This window comes from Oncorhynchus nerka, linkage group LG24 (assembly GCF_034236695.1).
Source record: "Oncorhynchus nerka isolate Pitt River linkage group LG24, Oner_Uvic_2.0, whole genome shotgun sequence".
In the NCBI taxonomy this organism is placed as follows: Eukaryota; Metazoa; Chordata; class Actinopteri; order Salmoniformes; family Salmonidae; genus Oncorhynchus; species Oncorhynchus nerka.
Window position 1 is genome coordinate 88,861,110 of NC_088419.1, and position 19,898 is coordinate 88,881,007.

A 19,898-nucleotide genomic window follows, 5' to 3' on the forward strand; every position below is an offset into this window, starting at 1 on the left:
CTATCTTACAGAAGATACGAACTGTTGAAGAAGACAATGTTGGTAATGTTGGGACAACATTTATTTTGTCGGGGAGAGTGTGACAGGTTAAAGGACATATTCATAGCCTGTTATACATTGAAAAGTATTAGTAAGTTCATAGTATGTGAGGATTTTAAAACATCTAAGGTTAAAAGGATGAATTCAGTATTAGTTGATAGAGATTGATAACATTCATATAATTGTGTTAAAGTTCAAATCTGTCAAAGGGTACGAATTGTGAGAGTAATGTGTAAACGTTATATTGATTACTTTATTTTGTGGTGCCTAAAAGTGTTAATCTGTGATCTACGAAATGCTTTTAATCTATGAGCCGGAGATCGATTGCTCTGGTCTCCACCCATATTCCTGGGGAAATTCGCGGTCTTTTCTCATTGAACTAAATGTTGACTTGAGAATACAACACCGTATCACTCTCGTGATTATTTCTCCCCTGTTTTCAGGTACTTTATTGATGATAAAAATAGTAATTTAAATGTTATAACTAGCGAACATGTCAAGAGTGTTTAAGGTGTGTTTTAGTAACGTCTTGAGGAAGTTAGAGTTAAGTTTGAAGAGAGTAATATTAGCCCTGCTCGGTTGAAGTGAAGGATAGCATCGTACTGAGAGTAGCTGCCATTTTATGTCGATTGTGAATGAACGTGCGTGTTGTTAATAAGATATTTTGCTGTGTTATTTGTATAATGGGTTTTCTGTTATGTAATGTGTTACTTTTGTGAAATGTTTGAACTAAATGTTGACTTGAGAATACAACACCGTATCACTCTCGTGATTATTTCTCCCTTGTTTTCAGGGGCGTAACAGACGCATACGGTGCCTTGCAAAAGTATTCATCCCCCTTGGCGTCTTTCCTATTTTGTTGCATTACAGCTTGCAATTTAAATTGATTTAAATTGATTACATGTAATGGACATACACAAAATAGTCAATATTTGTGAAATGAAATTTAAAAAATAGCATGTTTAAAAAAATAAAAATAAAATGGAAAAGTGGTGCGTACATATGTATTCACCCCTTTTGCTATAAAGCCCCTAAATAAGATCTGGTGCAACCAATTACCTTCAGAACTTTGAACATCCCACAGAGCACCATTAAATCCATTATTAAAAAATTGAAAGAATATGGCACCACAAAAAACCTGCCAAGAGAGGGCCGCCCACCAATACTCACCAACCAGGCAATGAGGGCATTAATCAGAGAGGCAACAAAGAGACCAAAGATAACCCTGAAGGAGCTGCAAAACTCCACAGCGGAGATTGGAGTATCTGTCCATAGGACCACTTTAAGCTGTACACTCCACAGAGCTGGGCTTTATGGAAGAGTGGACAAAATAATGCCATTGCTTAAAGAAAAAAATGAGCAAACACGTTTGGTGTTCGCTGAAAGGCTTGTGGGAAACTCCCCAAACATATGGAAGAAGGTACTCTTGTCAGATGAGACTAAAATTGAGCTTTTTGACCATCAAGGAAAACTCTATGTCTGGCGCTAACCCAACACCTCTCATCACCCTGAGAACATCATTTTCATCGGCAGGGACTGAGAAACTGGTCAGAATTGAAGGAATGTTGGACGGCGCTAAATACAAGGAAATTCTTGATGGAAACCTGTTTCAGTCTTCCAGAGAATTGAGACTGGGATGGAGGTTTACCTTCCAGCAGGAGAATGACCCTAAGTATACTGCTAAAGCAACACTCGAGTGTTTAAAGGGAAACATTTAAATGTCTTGGAATGGCCTCGTCAAAGTCCAGACCTCAATCCAATTGAGAATCTGTGGTATGACTTAAAGATTGCTGTACACCAGAGGAACCCATCCAACTTGAAGGAGCTGGAGCAGTTTTGCCTCGAAGAATGGGCAAAAATCCCAGTGGCTAGAAGCTTCTGGCTTCTCACAACATTAATAAACAGTGAAAATATTCCACGTTATTAATTTAAAGAGCACAGTAGTTCAAATGTTTCTGAAACATGCTGTACGTCAGTCTGTAGCCTATCAGAGGCTAACAAGCTCTTACCCAGAGTTCTGAGCAGGATGAGAGAATAGGGAAGTGAGAGTGAGGGTGAGGGTGTGATGTCCCTCCTTCCGCCACACGTTTCTTATTTTCTCTGAAATGTACTGTGTGTCTGAATGTAATGCCAGCTAAGCCTATCAGAGAACATGCAGATATGTACAGAGGACAATACAAACCCCTGTGAGTTATTAATACTGTTGGTGTCATTGAAACTTTCTGTTTGAGGAATGACGCTATAGCCTTCAGAGAGCTTCTGTGGTTTCAACACTCCTACAGTGTTGGCAGCCCTGTGTAACTACCACCCACAGACTCAGGTAGCCCTGTGTAACTACCACCCACAGACTCAGGTAGCCCTGTGTAACTACCACCCACAGACTCAGGTAGCCCTGTGTAACTACCACCCACAGACTCAGGTAGCCCTGTGTAACTACCACCCACAGACTCAGGTAGCCCTGTGTAACTACCACCCACAGACTCAGGTAACCCTGTAAAACTACCACCCACAGACTCAGGTAGCCCTGTGAAACTACCACCCACAGATTCAAGCAGCCCTGTGTAACTACCACCCACAGACTCAGGTAGCCCTGTGTAACTACCACCCACAGACTCAGGTAGCCCTGTGTAACTACCACCCACAGACTCAGGTAGCCCTGTGTAACTACCACCCACAGACTCAGGTAACCCTGTAAAACTACCACCCACAGACTCAGGTAGCCCTGTGAAACTACCACCCACAGATTCAAGCAGCCCTGTGTAACTACCACCCACAGACTCAGGTAGCCCTGTGTAACTACCACCCACAGACTCAGACAGCCCTGTGAAACTACCACCCACAGACTCAGGTAGCCCTGTGAAACTACCACCCACAGATTCAAGCAGCCCTGTGAAACTACCACCCACAGACTCAGGTAGCCCTGTGTAACTACCACCCACAGACTCAGGTAGCCCTGTGTAACTACCACCCACAGACTCAGGTAGCCCTGTGTAACTACCACCCACAGACTCAGACAGCCCTGTGAAACTACCACCCACAGACTCAGGTAGCCCTGTGTAACTACCACCCACAGACTCAGACAGCCCTGTGAAACTACCACCACAGACTCAGGCAGCCCTGTGAAACTACCACCCACAGACTCAGGTAGCCCTGTGAAACTACCACCCACAGACTCAGGCAGCCCTGTGAAACTAACACCCACAGACTCAGGTAACCCTGTGTAACTACCACCCACAGATTCAAGCAGCCCTGTGAAACTGCCACCCACAGACTCAGGCAGCCCTGTGAAACTACCACCCACAGACTCAGGCAGCCCTGTGAAACTACCACCCACAGACCCAGGCAGCCCTGTGAAACTACCACCCACAGACCCAGGCAGCCCTGTGAAACTACCACCCACAGACTCAGGCAGCCCTGTGAAACTACCACCCACAGACTCAGGCAACCCTGTGTAACTACCACCCAGGGACTCAGGCAACCCTGTGTAACTAACACCCACAGACTCAGGCAACCCTGTGTAACTACCACCCACAGACTCAGGCAGCCCTGTAAAACTACCACCCACAGACTCAGGCAGCCCTGTAAAACTACCACCCACAGACTCAAGCAGCCCTGTGTAACTACCACCCACAGACTCAGGCAGCCCTGTGTAACTACCACCCACAGACTCAGGTAGCCCTGTGTAACTACCACCCACAGACTCAGGCAACCCTGTGAAACTACCACCCACAGATTCAAGCAGCCCTTTGAAACTACCGCCCACAGAATCAGGCAGCCCTGTGTAACTACCACCCACAAACTCAGGCAGCCCTGTGAAACTACCACCCACAGACTCAGGCAACCCTGTGAAACTACCACCCACAGACTCAGGCAACCCTGTGAAACTACCACCCACAGACTCAGGCAGCCCTGTGTAACTACCACCCACAGGCTCAGGCATCCCTGTGAAACTACCACCCACAGACTCAGGCAACCCTGTGTAACTACCACCCAGGGACTCAGGCAATCCTGTGTAACTACCACCCACAGGCTCAGGCAGCCCTGTGTAACTACCACCCACAGACTCAGGCAGCCCTGTGTAACTACCACCCACAGGCTCAGGCATCCCTGTGAAACTGTTATCAACTGAACAGTGCCCACCAACAAACTAACAGTCATTTAAATGGTTATTGACATTTCACTGATACTGTAGATAGAAGGAATAATTAGTAAAGAACTCCCCTCACCTGGTTGTCTAGGGCTAAAATTAAAAGGAAAATAATATATAAATAAAATATTCATTAGATATTAACATTAAAAAAGACACTTGTTTGTGACATGATCTTTAGACATTTACACAGGATTTACACTGGTCTCTAGACCTCCAACGTAACACACCGTAGTTGAAACAGTAAAGAGATGAACATGTCTGGTGCAACCAGCCTACAGTATGTCTCTGACTAAAGTCTGAAGCCCTACGTGGGTAACCCACATACAAAGTGACGGTGCGCCATGCAAACAGCAGCGAGAGCTTTGCGTGCTGTAGAGGCGCATCACCAACGTTCCATTTTATATTCTCACCTCCCTGTGGCCACAGCTGTCTCAGAACAGAGGAACTGAGGCCCGGGCTGCGTCTCGATAGTCTAAAGTGGCTTCTTCCCCTTGTCTCCTTTCCTTCATCTGCACTGATGTAAAAAGTAAATGGATAGTTTAATTACTGGTAGACATTCACCATGTTACGTCCCACCATATAGCTCTCATCTATCCTGATATTTCAAAAGAGTGCAGATGAACTGGAGATGAGAAGTTGTAGAGGAAGCCACTTTGGACTATTGAGATACATCTCCTGTGAGGACGAATGAAGACTGAACAAGATAGAGAAGAGATTTTAAGAGATCAGGGAAGTGTATAGAGAGTGGTGGGTGACACATTTTCTCAAGCTTTTTTTCCTCTGGAGCATATCACTCTGCTAGTTATAGCCCCTCCCTCAGCTCATAGATACACTATATAAAGGGTTTACACCTTAAATAGAACCAGATTAGTATCATACTATGTCTGGGGACTCACAGTCGGCCCTGCTTCTCGTCAGTAGTCAAAGGACAGATCCCCAAGCCAGGATCACCTCCTCAGTCATAGATGACTCGTTATCATTAGGGACAGACAGACTACAGGGTTCGCAGAATATATTTGAACTTAAAACATAATTTTAGCAGTGTAGGTCCCACCCATCCAAATGTCTCTACAAATGTAACACATAGATTGGTCACTTTTTTTTCCTAATTTGGCACACAAAAATTAGAGGCCATGAGTAACTTGGTCAAATGAATGCCACCGATTGGCCAATGGGTGACGCTGTTATAATCAGGCTTACTTAAACTCTCATATCCGATGCCATGTTTTGAACTGGAGACCTAAAACTTTGCAGTGGTGTAAAGTACTTAAGTAAAAATACTTTAAAGTAATACTTAAGTCGTTTTTTGGGGTATCTGTACTTTACTTTACTATTTATATCTTTGACAACTTTTACTTTTACTTCACTACATTCCTAAAGAAAATAATGTACTTTTTACTCCTTACATTTCCCTGACACCCAAAAGTACTCGTTACATTTTGAATGCTTAGCAGGACAAGAAAATGGTCTAATTCACACACTTATCAAGAGAACATGCCTGGTCATCCCTACCGCCTCTGATCTGACAGACTCACTAAACACAAATGCTTAATTTGTAAATGATGTGTGTTGAACTGTGCCCCTGGCTATCCGTACATTTTAAAAACAAGTCAATCGTGTCGTCTGGTTTGCTTAATATAACACATTTTAAATCATTTATACTTTTACTTTTGATACTTAAGTATATTTAAAACCACATACTTTCAGACTTTTACTCAAGTAGTCTTTTACTGGGTGACTTTCACTTTTACATTTTCTTTTAAGGTATCTTTTCTTTCACCCAAGTATGAAAATGTGATACTTTTTCCACCACTGCAACTTTGTATGTAGGTGTCTTTCTTCATGCTGAACAAATTTGCATCAAGGACCAATAACATCCGTCAGAATAGATTTTCCTCCATCTTGGAAATTTTGGAAAACCTTTGAAGGACTTCTCATGAACCGTAAGTCCAAATAACACCAAATTACTCCGGCCGGCTTAACACTATGACATTAAGAAAGAGTGAAAATATTTGACGTTAAAAACCTCTCAAGGATCGGACCCTTTTTTACATTTTATTTCAACGACATACCCAAATCTAACTGCCTATTGGTCAGGACCTGATGCAAGGATATGCATATTCTTAATACCATTTGAAAGGAAACACTTTGAAGTTTGTGGAAATGTGAAATTAATGTAGGAGAATATACCACATTAGATCTGGTAAAAGATAATACAAAGAAAAAAACATGCAGTTTTTTTTATACTATCATATTTGAAATGCAAGAGAGAGGCCATAATGTATTATTCCAGCCCAAGTCCAATTTAGATTTTGGCCACTAGATGGCAGCAGTGTCTGTGGAAAGTTTTAGACTGATCCAATGAAACATTTTATATCTGTTCAAAATGTTGTATTAAGACTGCTCAAATGTGTCTAATTGGTTTATTAATACATTTTCAAGTTCATAATTGTGCACTCTCCTCAAACAATAGCATGGTATTCTTTCACTCTAATAGCTGTAAATTGGACAGTGCAGTTAGATTATCAATAATTTAAACTTTCTGCCCATATCAGATATGTCTATGTCCTGGGACATGTTTTTGTTACTTACAACCTCATGCTAATCACATTAGCCTACATTAGCTCATCCGTCCCATGGGGGTGACACCGATCCCATAGAGGTTAAATATTTTTTAGAAAGATTATAGTAGTTGAAATGTTTCTGAAACGTCTATAGCCTATCAGAGGCTGACAAGCTCTTCCCCAGAGTTCTGACAAGGAAGAGAGAATAGGGAAGTGAGAGTGAGGGTGTGATGTCCCTCCTTCCGCCACACTTTTCTTATTTTCTCTGAAATATACTGTTTGTCTGAATGTAATGCCAGCTAAGCCTGTCAGAGAACATGCAGATATGTACAGAGGACAATACAAACCCCTGTGAGTTATTAATACTGTTGGTGTCATTGCAACTTTCTGTTTGAGTAATGACGTTATAGCCTTCAGAGAGCTTCTGTGGTTTCAACACTCCTACAGTGTTGGCAGCCCTGTGAAACTAACACCCACAGACTAACTGAACAGTGCCCACCAACAAACTAACAGTCCTTTAAATGGTTATTGACATTTCACTGATACTGTAGATAGAAGGAATAATTAGTAAAGAACTCCCCTCACCTGGTTGTCTAGGGCTAAAATTAAAAGGAAAATAATATATAAATAAAATATTCATTAGATATTAACATTAAAAAAGACACTTGTTTGTGACATGATCTTTAGACATTTACACAGGATTTACACTGGTCTCTAGACCTCCAACGTAACACACTGTAGTTGTAACAGTAAAGAGATGAACATGTCTGGTGCAACCAGCCTACAGTATGTCTCTGACTAAAGTCTGAAGCCCTACGTGGGTAACCCACATACAAAGTGACGGTGCGCCATGCAAACAGCAGCGAGAGCTTTGCGTGCTGTAGAGGCACATCACCAACGTTCCATTTTATATTCTCACCTCCCTGTGGCCACAGCTGTCTCAGAACAGAGGAACTGAGGCCCGGGCTGCGTCTCGATAGTCTAAAGTGGCTTCTTCCCCTTGTCTCCTTTCCTTCATCTGCACTGATGTAATAAAATAAATGGATAGTTTAATTACTGGTAGACATTCACCATGTTACGTCCCACCATATAGCTCTCATCTATCCTGATATTTCAAAAGAGTGCAGATGAACTGGAGATGAGAAGTTGTAGAGGAAGCCACTTTGGACTATGGAGATACATCTCCTGTGAGGACGAATGAAGACTGAACAAGATAGAGAAGAGATGTTAAGAGATCAGGGAAGTGTGTAGAGAGTGGTGGGTGACACATTTTCTCAAGCTTTTTTTCCTCTGGAGCATATCACTCTGCTAGTTATAGCCCCTCCCTCAGCTCATAGATACACCATATCAAATCAAATCAATTTGTATTGGTCACATACACATGGTTAGCAGATATTAATGTAAGTGTAGTGAAATGCTTGAGCTTACTTACAACCTCATGCTAATGAGCTTCTAGTCCTGAGCTTCTAGTTCTGACAGTGCAGTAAAATCTAACGAGTAATCTAACAGTTCCACAACAACTACCTAATAAACACAAAATGCCTCCAGAGAAGAAGGAAGACATTTTACGTGTCCCCAACCGATTGTTTTTTTTGCGTTGTTTGTAACTTATTTTTTAACTTATTTTGTACATAATGTTGCCGCTACCGTCTCTTATGACCGAAAATAACTTCTGGACATCAGGACTGCGATTACTCACCACGGACTGGCAGAATCGTTATTTTTCTTTAACGAGTCTGACGAGCCCGACACAAACGATATACTACTTTCTCGGGAACAGGCCCCGAACCCCGTGATTTGCGTGAAGAGGAGGCTTAGAAAAAGGGGCCGGAGGGCGGGCTGTCTTCTGAGAATTCGTAGGCAATCAAATAAATGCCCACTTCCTTCTATTCTGCTAGCAAACGTGCAATCTTTGGAAAATAAAATAGATGACCTACGCGGAAGATTAAACTACCAACGGGATATTCAAAACTGTAATATCTTATGCTTCACGGAGATGTGGCTGAATGATGACAATATCAACATACAGCTGGCTGGTTATACGCTGTATCCGAGGCACAGAACAGAACAAGATAGAACAGTGGCGTCTGGTAAGACAAGGGGCGGCGGACTATGTATTTTTGCAAATAACAGCTGGTGCACGACATCTAAGGAAGTCTCGAGGTTTTGCTCGCCTGAGGTAGAGTATCTCAAGATAAGCTGTAGACCACACTATCTAAAGAGTTTTCTTCTGTATTTATCGTAGACGTTTACATACCACCACAGTCAGAGGATGGCACTAAGACAGCATTGAATGAGCTGTATTCCGCCATAAGCAAACAAGAAAACACTCACCCAGAGGCGGTGCTCCTAGTAGGTGGGGACTTTAACGCAGGGAAACTTTAAATCCATTTTACTAAATTTCTATCAGCATATTAAATGTGCAACCAGAGGGATAAAAAAAACTCTGGACCACCTTTACTCCCCACACAGAGACGCATACAAAGCTCTCCCTCGCCCTCCATTTGGTAAATCTGACCATAATTCTATCCTCCCGATTCCTGCTTACAGGCAAAAATGAAATCAGGAAGCACCAGTGACTAGATCAATAAAAAAAAGTGGTCAGATGACACAGAAGCTAAGCTACAGGACTGTTTTGCTATCACATACTGGAATATGTTCCGGGATTCCCCCGATGGCATTGAGGAGTACACCACATCAGTCATTGGCTTCATCAATAAGTGCATCGATGATGATGTCCCCACAGTGACCGTACGTACATTCCCCAACCAGAAGCCATGGCAACATACTCACTGAAGTAAAGGATAGAGTTGACGCTTTCAAGGAGCGGGACTCCAACCCGGAAGCTTATAAGAAATCCCGCTATGCCCTCCGGCGAACCATCAAATAAGCAATGCGTTAATAATAATTAATACAGGACTAAGATCGAATCGTACTACACCGGCTCTGACACTCGTCGGATGTGGCAGGCCTTGCAAACAATTACAGACTAAAAAGGGAAGCACAGCCAAGAGCTGCCCAGTGACACGAGCCTATCAGACGAGCTAAACTACTCCTATGCTCGCTTCGAGGCAAATAACACTGAAACATGCATGAGAGCACCAGCTGTTCTGGAAGACTGTGTGATCACGCTCTCCGCAGCCAATGTGATTAAGACCTTAGGTCAACATTCACAAGGCCGCAGGGCCAGACGGATTACCAGGACGTGTACTGCGAGTATGCACTGACCAACTGGCAAGTGTCTTCACTGAAATGTTCAAACTCTCCCTGTCCGAGTCTGTAATACCAACATGTTTAAGCAGACCACCGCCTGTGTGCAATAACACTGAGGTAACCTGCCAAAATGACTACCAACCCATAGCACTCACGTCTGTAGCCATGAAGTGCTTTGAAAGGCTGGTAATGGCTCACATCAACACCATTATCCCAGAAACCCTAGACCCACTCCAATTTGCATACCGCCCCACCAGATCCACAGATGATGCAATTTCTATTGCACTCCACACTGCCTTTTCCCACCTGGACAAAAGGAACACCTACGTGAGAATGCTATTCATTGACTACAGCTCAGCGTTCAACACTATAGTGCCCTCAAAACTCACCAATAAGCTAAGGACACTGGGACTAAACACCTCCCTCTGCAACTGGATCCTGGACATCCTGACGGGCCGCTCCCAGGTGGTAAGAGTAGGTAACAACACACCCGCCACGTTGATCCTCAACACAGGGGCCCCTCAGGGGCGCGTGCTCAGTCCCCTCCTGTACTCCCTGTTCACTCATGACTGCACAGCCAGGCATGACTCAAACACCATCATTAAGTTTGCCGGATGCAGTGGAGCAGGTTGAGAGCTTTAAGTTCCTTGTTGTCCACATCACCAACAAACCACCATAGTCCAAGCACGCCAAGACAGTCGTGAAATCTAAAATCTATTCCCCCTCAGGAGACTGAAAAGATTTGGCATGGGTCCTCAGATCCTCAAAAGGTTCTACAGCTGCACCATCGAGAGCAACCTGATACTGGTTGCATCACTGTCTGGTATGGCAACTGCTCGGCCTCCGACTGCAAGGCTCTACAGAGGGTAGTGCGTACGGCCCAGTACATTACTGGGTCCAAGCTTCCTGCCATCCAGGACCTCTATACCAGGCGATGTCAGAGGACGGCCCTAAAAATTGTCGACGACTCCAGCCACCGTAGTCATAGACTGTTCCTTCTGCTACCGCTGGGCAAGCGGTACCGGAGCGCCAAGTCTAGGTCCAAGAGGCTTCTAAACAGCTTTTACCCCAAGCCATAAGACTCCTGAACATCTAATCAGATGGCTACCCAGACTATATGCATTGCCCCCTTTTACACCACTGCTACTCTCTGTTGTTATCATCTATGCATAGCCACTTTAAATAACTCTACATGTACATATTACCCCAACTATCCGGTGCCCCCGCACATTGACTCTGTACCGGTACCCCCTGTATATAGCCTCCACATTGACTCTGTACCGGTACCCCCTGTATATAGCCTCCACATTGACTCTGTACCGGTACCCCCCTGTATATAGCCTCCACATTGACTCTGTACCGGTACCCCCCTGTATATAGTCTCGCTATTGTTATTTTACTGCTGCTCTTTAATTACTTGTTACTTTTTTTCTTATTCTTATCCGGAATTTTTAAATCTGCATTGTTGGTTAGGGACTCGTAAGTAAGCATTTCACTGTAAGGTTGTACCTGTTGTATTTGGTGCATGTGACTAATACAAATTTATTTGATTTGATTTGAAATGTAAAGGGATGGAATTAGAATATGTACAGGCAAGAAACAATAGATGGTATAAAATACAATATTTTCATATGAGATGAGTAATGTAAGATATGTAAACAGTATTAAAGTGGCATTATTTAAAGTGACTAGTAATTCATTTATTAAAGTGGCCAATGATTTGAGTCTATATGTTGGCAGCAGCCTCTCTGTGTTAGTGATGGCTGATTAACAGTCTGATGGCCTTGAGATAGAAGCTGTTTTTCAGGGGGGGGGGGGGGACCAGTACAGGAAGTAGCGATGTAGGCCTAGTATGTGAGCATACTCTTCTTCTTCTCAACTAGTGGGGAGGAGTCAGATGAAGAGAAGAAATGCTGAAACCACTACAGGTTTCATGGTGTGTCACAGGCCCCAAAGTCCCCACACTTTCAGCAAAGATGACTGTCACTTCAAAAGAGTAGAGCACTTGTCAGAAGATGTACAACAGGCCAACAGAGTTGAAATGTAAAAAACATGTTGTATCAGTAATAATTGCTTTTGTGTGAAAACACACAGAACAAACTAATATACCATTTGGCAGACACTTTTATCCAAAGCAACTTACAGTCATGTGTGCATACATTTTGTATGTGTGGCCCCGGTGGGAATCGAACCCACGACTCTTGGCATCGTAAGCACCACGCTAGACCAACTGAACCACACAGGACAAACTATATTATTCAACACTTATAACTCTGTTATATGGAAGTAATCCTTGTTTGTGAGTTCAAAAAGCCTTTTGTTTAACACTTTTACGGACAAATCAGCCATGTCTCACTGTGAGACCATGCCCTCTCTTTCTCTGAAGATTAGTTAAATGTCTAAACACACTTAAAGCCAGGCTACACTAAACAAACATATGTATTTTGTATGTATCTGATGTTGTGCATCTCAGAGGAAAGATCAGAAGTGGAGGGAAGGAGATGTGTGGCGTAGATGAAATGGAACTTCCTGTAAAATAAGGTAAAGTACAGAGTCTCAGCTAGCTGTGACATCACTTGTCGCGTAGCGCTGAGGGACCAGAGGCGAGGTTTAGGGTTAGGGGAACACATTCAGGAAGCTGTGTCCGCTGATAAGACTGGAGGGAAGACATACGTAAAGACAAATACACACAATTTCAACGTTTTTTTAGTTTTTTAGTTGTTGAGAATAAAGACGGATAATTTGTAAGAGTTTCTTTTGGCGTTACCTTTAGGACGTATGGTCTCTGGGTAGTGTGATCGTCGCTCCTGGACATGGCAGGTCTCTATGGACTGAAGATCCTGCTGCTGTGTACTGGGCTCATAGAGCTGGCCATATGTAAGTACAGTATGATACCCAGGGGATGGGGCTGATGGGAGGGCTGTTGTCCCTTTAATGGTGACAGGGCTGTGGGGCATAAATTCACCAATAAAGTACATGGAATTGTTTTAGAAAATGTATCCCGATGCGATCACTCAAGGAGTGTAAGAGGTGCATTTAATAAGGTTGATCAAATCTAATTTACTTGAGGCATTTTTCTACAGGAATTTCTAATGTTAACAATGGATCAATCATGTTTGAGAGAGGGATAACGGGCTGTGGTTCAAGCAGGATATGGTATACTTATTTTTCAGACCATTCAAAATGTAAATAACTTTGTTAGGTTTAACTATTAAAAGTGAGTTGGAATAGAGTAACTCTGAGATTGTCAAGTCCTTCTCAAAACTGTCTGGGTGGGCGTCACCTGGAGGACTAGCTTTTAAAGAGGAGTCTGCTGAGTTGGTCCCCTCATGTTCCCCTCAGAGAAAGGACACACCTGATTAGTGATTAGTCAAGTTTTTACTCTTAACTTGATACACTAAAATGCATTCAGTGATTGGTTATCTATCTAGATCAGGGACTTAACATCTAAGTAATAATCTGAAGCTAATACCTGCCTTTCACTGTGCAACAATGCTACATTCAAAACCTCTTGCTCTGTGTGCAAAAGTGCACCCTTGTTTGTGTATATTTAGTGTGAATCTCCAATACATGTGAATGTTCTGAATGTAGAATGTACTTCTACCAACTGCAGTAAGACAAACAGAGTTCAGATGTGGGGTTCTTTTTAGACAGATCACAGCTCAACCACTTCCGTGTTCCATTTTGAGCGGCCTGTCTGCACTTCCTGGTAAAGCTATAGCTGAGGTCAGGGCCGGTCCTTGCCGTTCTGCCACACTAGGCGAGACCAAAAAATGCACCGGCAAAACTAGAATAGTCCCAGTAAGCAAAATTAAAATAAAATATATATTTAAAATATATATTTTCCAGATGCTGAAGTTAGGATCAATTTAGGTTCTGAATGAAAGGTGAAAAGATGTGTTTTCCATACGTTTATAATAAATATTTTCCAGGATGTTGAAAAAAACATATTTTCAAGATGTTGAAATCAGGTTAATTTCGGTTCTGAATGACAGTTGAAAATATGTATTTCCCAGATGTTGAAATCAGGCTCAGCTTTGATTCTGAATGAAAGTTGAAAATATGTCATTTATAGCCTTGATTTATTTGGGACAAATCAAGACTGGTCCAGACCGTACAAAATGTGAACCAAACATTATTGATTTAGATTTGGTCTGGACCGGACCAAAAATCAATGTCCTTGGACGTGGAAGTCAGGCCGGTCCAAAAAAATAATTCCAAAAGGCGTAGGCCCATGCTTACTGAGGTGTAGCCTACAGTATTGCCTGAAATTCAATTTTCTGAATGCCCATCTATGTGGTAAGCCTACCGTTTTTAAAACACACAAAAATATGAAAAAAAGAGGGCTCGTGCTTAGTGGGGTGTAGCCTACCGTGTCGGCCACGATGGAATTTTATGAATGCCCATATATGTGCTAGGCCCACCATTTTGTAAAACAGGCCGTGGCGTTGGCTTTATTAATCCTGATTCCTGTAACTAATCAATGTGGCTATTTAATCTATGAATATCAGCAACCCAACTTTATCTGGAATTATCGTGAGCCTATTTGCAATGTGTTTACACAGCGGGAAATGCAGAAGTATTTTCTTTTTCGCTATTTTCAGATTGTCAAAAATGTTTAGGATACAATCTTGAAACCACTGATCATGACAATGAGGTGAAACTTGTGATTGTCCATTTTACTTGAACCTGTCTTGGTTTTAGGATTTGTTGTTTGTTAACATGACAGCACATTTTTTATTTGATTGAGCATACTTTACTTTAGGCTGTTTGATCTGGAGAAACATGATGTAAAACGTGTCTGTCTCATTACATTGTCATCCATTTTATCTCCAGCCTGTAGGCAACAGAAAAGGCCACATACTCTTTCTACCATATCCTATATCTGCTACATGATTTATGTTAGACCATTTTATTGACGGAACGTTGGTGGAGTTCTGCAGCGATGCATCTCTCCAACAGCATCCTGGAGAGGCACGCTGGGAGTGGACAAGCAAAATATTTTGTGCCCCTACCTTTGACAAAGTGGATACTGCTTATCACAGGAGGGCATCAACGCTCACCTAAAAAGCTGTCATTGTTTTGGGGCATAATTACATGAGGTTTTATGTATTGTTGTTGGAGGTACATCTTGATCAGTACAGCTCATAAAATCCACCCTCGTCAATCTTCCGCAATAGGCGATGGCCTCTTCCTGCCTAATAGACGATGGCCTCTTCCTGCCTAATAGACGATGGCCTCTTCCTGCCTAATAGGCGATGGCCTCTTCCTGCCTAATAGGCGATGGCCTGTTCCTGCCTAATAGGCGATGGCCTCTTCCTGCCTAATAGGCGATGGCCTCTTCCTGCCTAATAAGCGATGGCCTCTTCCTGCCTAATAGGCGATGGCCTCTTCCTGCCTAATAGGCGATGGCCTCTTCCTGCCTAATAGGCGATGGCCTCTTCCTACCTAATAAGTGATGGCCTCTTCCTGCCTAATAGGCGATGGCCTCTTCCTGCCTAATAAGCGTGTCCCGGCGGTGGCTGAGATGAAACTTAAGAAAATGACGAGAGAAAAGCAGAAGCCTTTGAAATGAAGAAGCGGTGTTGAAATGTTCATAGAGCTGTATGATTAAAACAGTGTTTCAGGAAGGAGAGGGGGATGTGGTGAAGAGGGGGATGAGGCTTAGCAGAACAACATCTTATCTGTAAATGTCAATTATAGAGAGACAGAGAGAGAGCAAGGCTGTGCATAGAACTTTTTTTTGGGGGGGGGGGTGTAATGCAAAAACAAGAAAAATGTATCCATTACTATTACTACATCCATTACCATATCACTTATTATATCCATTATTATATCCATTACTATATCCATTACTAAATCCATTACTATATCAATTACTATATCAATTATTATATCCATTACTTTATCCATTACTATATCTATTACTATATCCATTACTATATCCATTACTATATCAATTACTATATCCATTACTATATCAATTACTATATCCATTACTATATCCATTACTAAATCCATTACTATATGCATTACTATATCAATTATTGTATCCAAACTAACTCCATTTGTTGCCATTATCATGTATCCCAGTGGTCTTGCAGACATTTAGACCCTCAACGCCATTACTATATCCATTATTGTATCCATTACTATATCCATTACTATATCAATTATTATATCCATTACTATATCCATTACTATATCAATTACTATATCCATTACTACATCCATTATTATATCCATTACTATATCCATTATTGTATCCATTACTATATCCATTACTATATCCATTACTACATCCATTATTATATCCATTACTATATCCATTACTATATCCATTACTATATCCATTACTAAATCCATTACTATATACATTACTATATCCATTACTATATCCATTATTATATCCATTATTATATCCATTACTATATCCACTACCGTATAAATTATTATATACATTATTATATCCATTACTATATCCATTACTATATCCATTACTATATCCATTATTGTATCCATTACCATATCATTACTATATCCATTACTTTATCCATTATTATATCCATTATTATATCCATTACTATATCCATTACCATATAAATTATTATATACATTATTATATCCATTACTATATCCATTACTATATCCATTACTATATATATTACTTTATCCATTACTAGATCCATTATTACATCCATTACTACATCCATTACTATATCCATTACTATATCCATTACTATATCAATTACTATATCCATTACTACATCCATTATTATATCCATTACTATATCCATTATTATATCCATTACTATATCCATTACTATATCCATTACTATATCCATTACTAAATCCATTACTATATCCATTACTATATCCATTATTATATCCATTATTATATCCATTACCGTATAAATTATTATATACATTATTATATCCATTACTATATCCATTACTATATCCATTATTGTATCCATTACCATATCATTACTATATCCATTACTATATCAATTATTATATCCATTACTATATCAATTATTATATCCATGATTATATCCATTGCTATATCCATTATTATATTCATTATTATATCCATTATTATATCCATTACTATATCCAATACTATATCAATTATTATATCCATTACTATATCCATTACCATATCCATTACTATATCCATTACTATATCCATTATTATATCCATTACTATATCAATGATTATATTCATTACTATATCCATTATTATATCCATTATTATATCCATTACTATATCCATTACTATATCCATTATTATATCCATTATTATATCCATTACTATATCAATTATTATATCCAAACCAACTCCATTTGTTGCCATTATCATGTATTCCAGTGGTCTGACATTTTGACCCTCAATGCCCCAAAAAAGAATGGTCCAAAACACACTAACTTGGTTCATCTGAAATATGACAATGATCAATCAAATCGCAAAATAAAATATACAATCACATACTGTTTTAATTAAAAAAAGGTACAATATCACATTTAAAGCCATAGTCTTGTTTTAACATCAAGGGAAAAAATTGTCTTTGACTTCAATGATAAACTGAAATAGTTGCTCTTTAAAAGCAGAAGATTGCAAATGAAAGTGAATATTAAACAAAACACTAAAAGTTCAAATCAATACATCAGGCTTTCCATCTATACAGTACTTTCCATGTTCTAGCAGAGATGAGTCTGTAGTAGATAAACTGTATTTCATATGGATGAACATAGGCCAACTCTGTTTGCCAGGAAAATCTGGAGGAAATGAAACAAGTTATTTCTAGTCACTAATCAGGATATGCGCATTCACCTTTGCGCGCCAATGCCGGTGACTAGTCATTGGTCAACAATCGAGACGAGCAACTTTTGGGTTCTGAAGCATACAGTGCATTTGGAAAGTATTCAGATCCCTTGACTTTCTCCACATTTTGTTCCACACACTTTCTCGATTTTTTATTCTCATTAATCTATATTAATACCCCATAATGACAAGTAAAAACAGTTTTTTTTTTATGTTTGCACATGTATAAAAAATAAAATGTCAAATTTACATAAGTATTCAGACCCTTTACTCAGTACTTTGTTGAAGCACCTTTAGCAGCAATTACAACCCCAAGTCTTCTTGGGTTTGACGCTACAAGCTTGGCACGCCTGTATTTGGGGAGTTTCTCCCATTCTTCTCTGCAGATCCTCTCAAGCTCTGTCAGGTTGGATGGGGAGCGTTGCTGCTCAGGGTTCAAGACCAGGCTCGGGCTGAGCTACTCAAGGACATTCAAAGACTTTTCCCGAAGCCACTCCTGCGTTGTATTGGCTGTGTATTTAGGGTTGTTGTCCTGTTGGAAGGTGAACCTTCGCCCCAGTCTGAGGCCCTGAGCGCTCTGGAGCTGGTTTTCATCAAGGATCTATGGTCTTTGCTCTGTTCATCTTTCCCTCAATCCTGACTAGTCTCCCAGTCCCTGCCGCAGAAAAACATCCCTACAGCAAGATGCTGCCACCACCATGCTTCACCATAGGGATGGTGCCAGGTTTCCTCCAGAAGTGATGTTTGGTATTCACTTCAATATTGGTTTCATCAGTTCAGAGAATCTTGTTTCTCATGGTCTGAGAGTGCTTTAGGTGCCTTTTGGCAAACTCCATTTGGCTGCCATGTGCCTTTTACTGAGGAGTGGCTTTTGTCTGGCCACCCTACCATAAAGGCCTGATTGGTGGAGTGCTGCAGGGATAGTTGTCCTTCTGGAATTTTCTCCCATCTCCACAGAGGAACTCTGGAGCTCTATCAGAGTGACCACCAGGTTCTTGGTCACCTTCCTGACCAAGGCCCTTCTCCCCCTATTTCTCAGTTTAGTTGGGCGGCCAGCTCTATGAAGAGTCTTGGTGGTTCCAAACTTCTTCCATTTAAGAATGATGGAGGTCACTGTGTTCTTGGGGACCTTCAACGATGCAGACATTTTTTGGTATCCTCCCCCAGATCTGTGCCTTGACACAATCCTCTCTCGGAGCTCTACGGACAATTCCCTCGACCTCATGGCTTGGTTTCTACTCTGACATGCACTGTCAACTGTGGGATCTTATATAGACAGGTGTGTGCCTTCCCAAATCATGTCCAATCAATTGAATGTACCACAGGTGGACTCTAATCAAGTTGTAGAAACATCTAAAGCATGATCAATAGAAACAGGATGCACCTGAGCTCAATTTGGAGTCTCATATCATAGGGTCTGAATACGTATGTTAATAAAGTATGTCTGTTTATTTTATTTTTTATACATTTTCAAACCTTACCAAAAACCAGTTTTTGCTTTGTCATTGTGGGATATTTTGTGTAGATTGATGAGGAAATAAAGCAACGTAACAAAATGTGGAAAAAGTCAAGGGGTCTGAATACTTTCCAAATGCACTGTATATATATATATATATGACTAGTATATATGACTATATATATATATAGTGCCTTCAGAAAGTATTCACACACAATACCCCATAATGTGGAATTATGTTTTTTGACATTTTTACAAATGAATAAAAAATTAAATGCAGAAATGTCCTCAGTCAATAAGTAGTCAACCCATTTGTTATGGCAAGCCTAATAACATTTGCTTAATAAGTTGCATGGAATCACTCTGTGCAATAATAGCGTTTAACATGATCATACTCAGTGATGTGTTGTATTGGATTTTCCCCAAACATAACACTTTTTATTCAGGACATAAAGTAAATTTCTTTGTCACATTTTGGCAGTTTTATTTTAGTGCCTTATTGCAAACAGGATGTATTTGTTGTATTGTTTTGGAATATTTGTATTCTGTATAGGCTTCCTTCTTTTCACTCTGTCATTATTAAGGTGAGTGAGTATTGTGGAGTAACTACAATGTTGTTGATCCATCCTCAATTTTCTCCCATCACATCAT

At 40.8% G+C, this 19,898-nt stretch overlaps 1 protein-coding gene across 7 annotated transcripts in view; it reads left to right on the forward strand.

The window, feature by feature from the left end:
- Positions 1-12,544: 12,544 nt before the first annotated feature.
- ptprc (protein tyrosine phosphatase receptor type C) overlaps positions 12,545-19,898 on the forward strand; it is a 31,126-nt gene continuing 23,772 nt past the window's right edge. For 4 of the 7 annotated variants that reach the window (XM_029644681.2, XM_065009258.1, XM_029644683.2 and 1 more), the window contains exon 1: positions 12,551-12,843. In XM_029644681.2, the coding sequence (XP_029500541.1) occupies positions 12,780-12,843 (64 nt within the window). In that variant the 5' untranslated portion in view covers positions 12,551-12,779. Of the gene's footprint in view, positions 12,844-19,898 lie in introns of all 7 variants that reach the window. The other 3 variants (XM_029644685.2, XM_029644686.2, XM_029644682.2) reach the window with 2 other exon arrangements.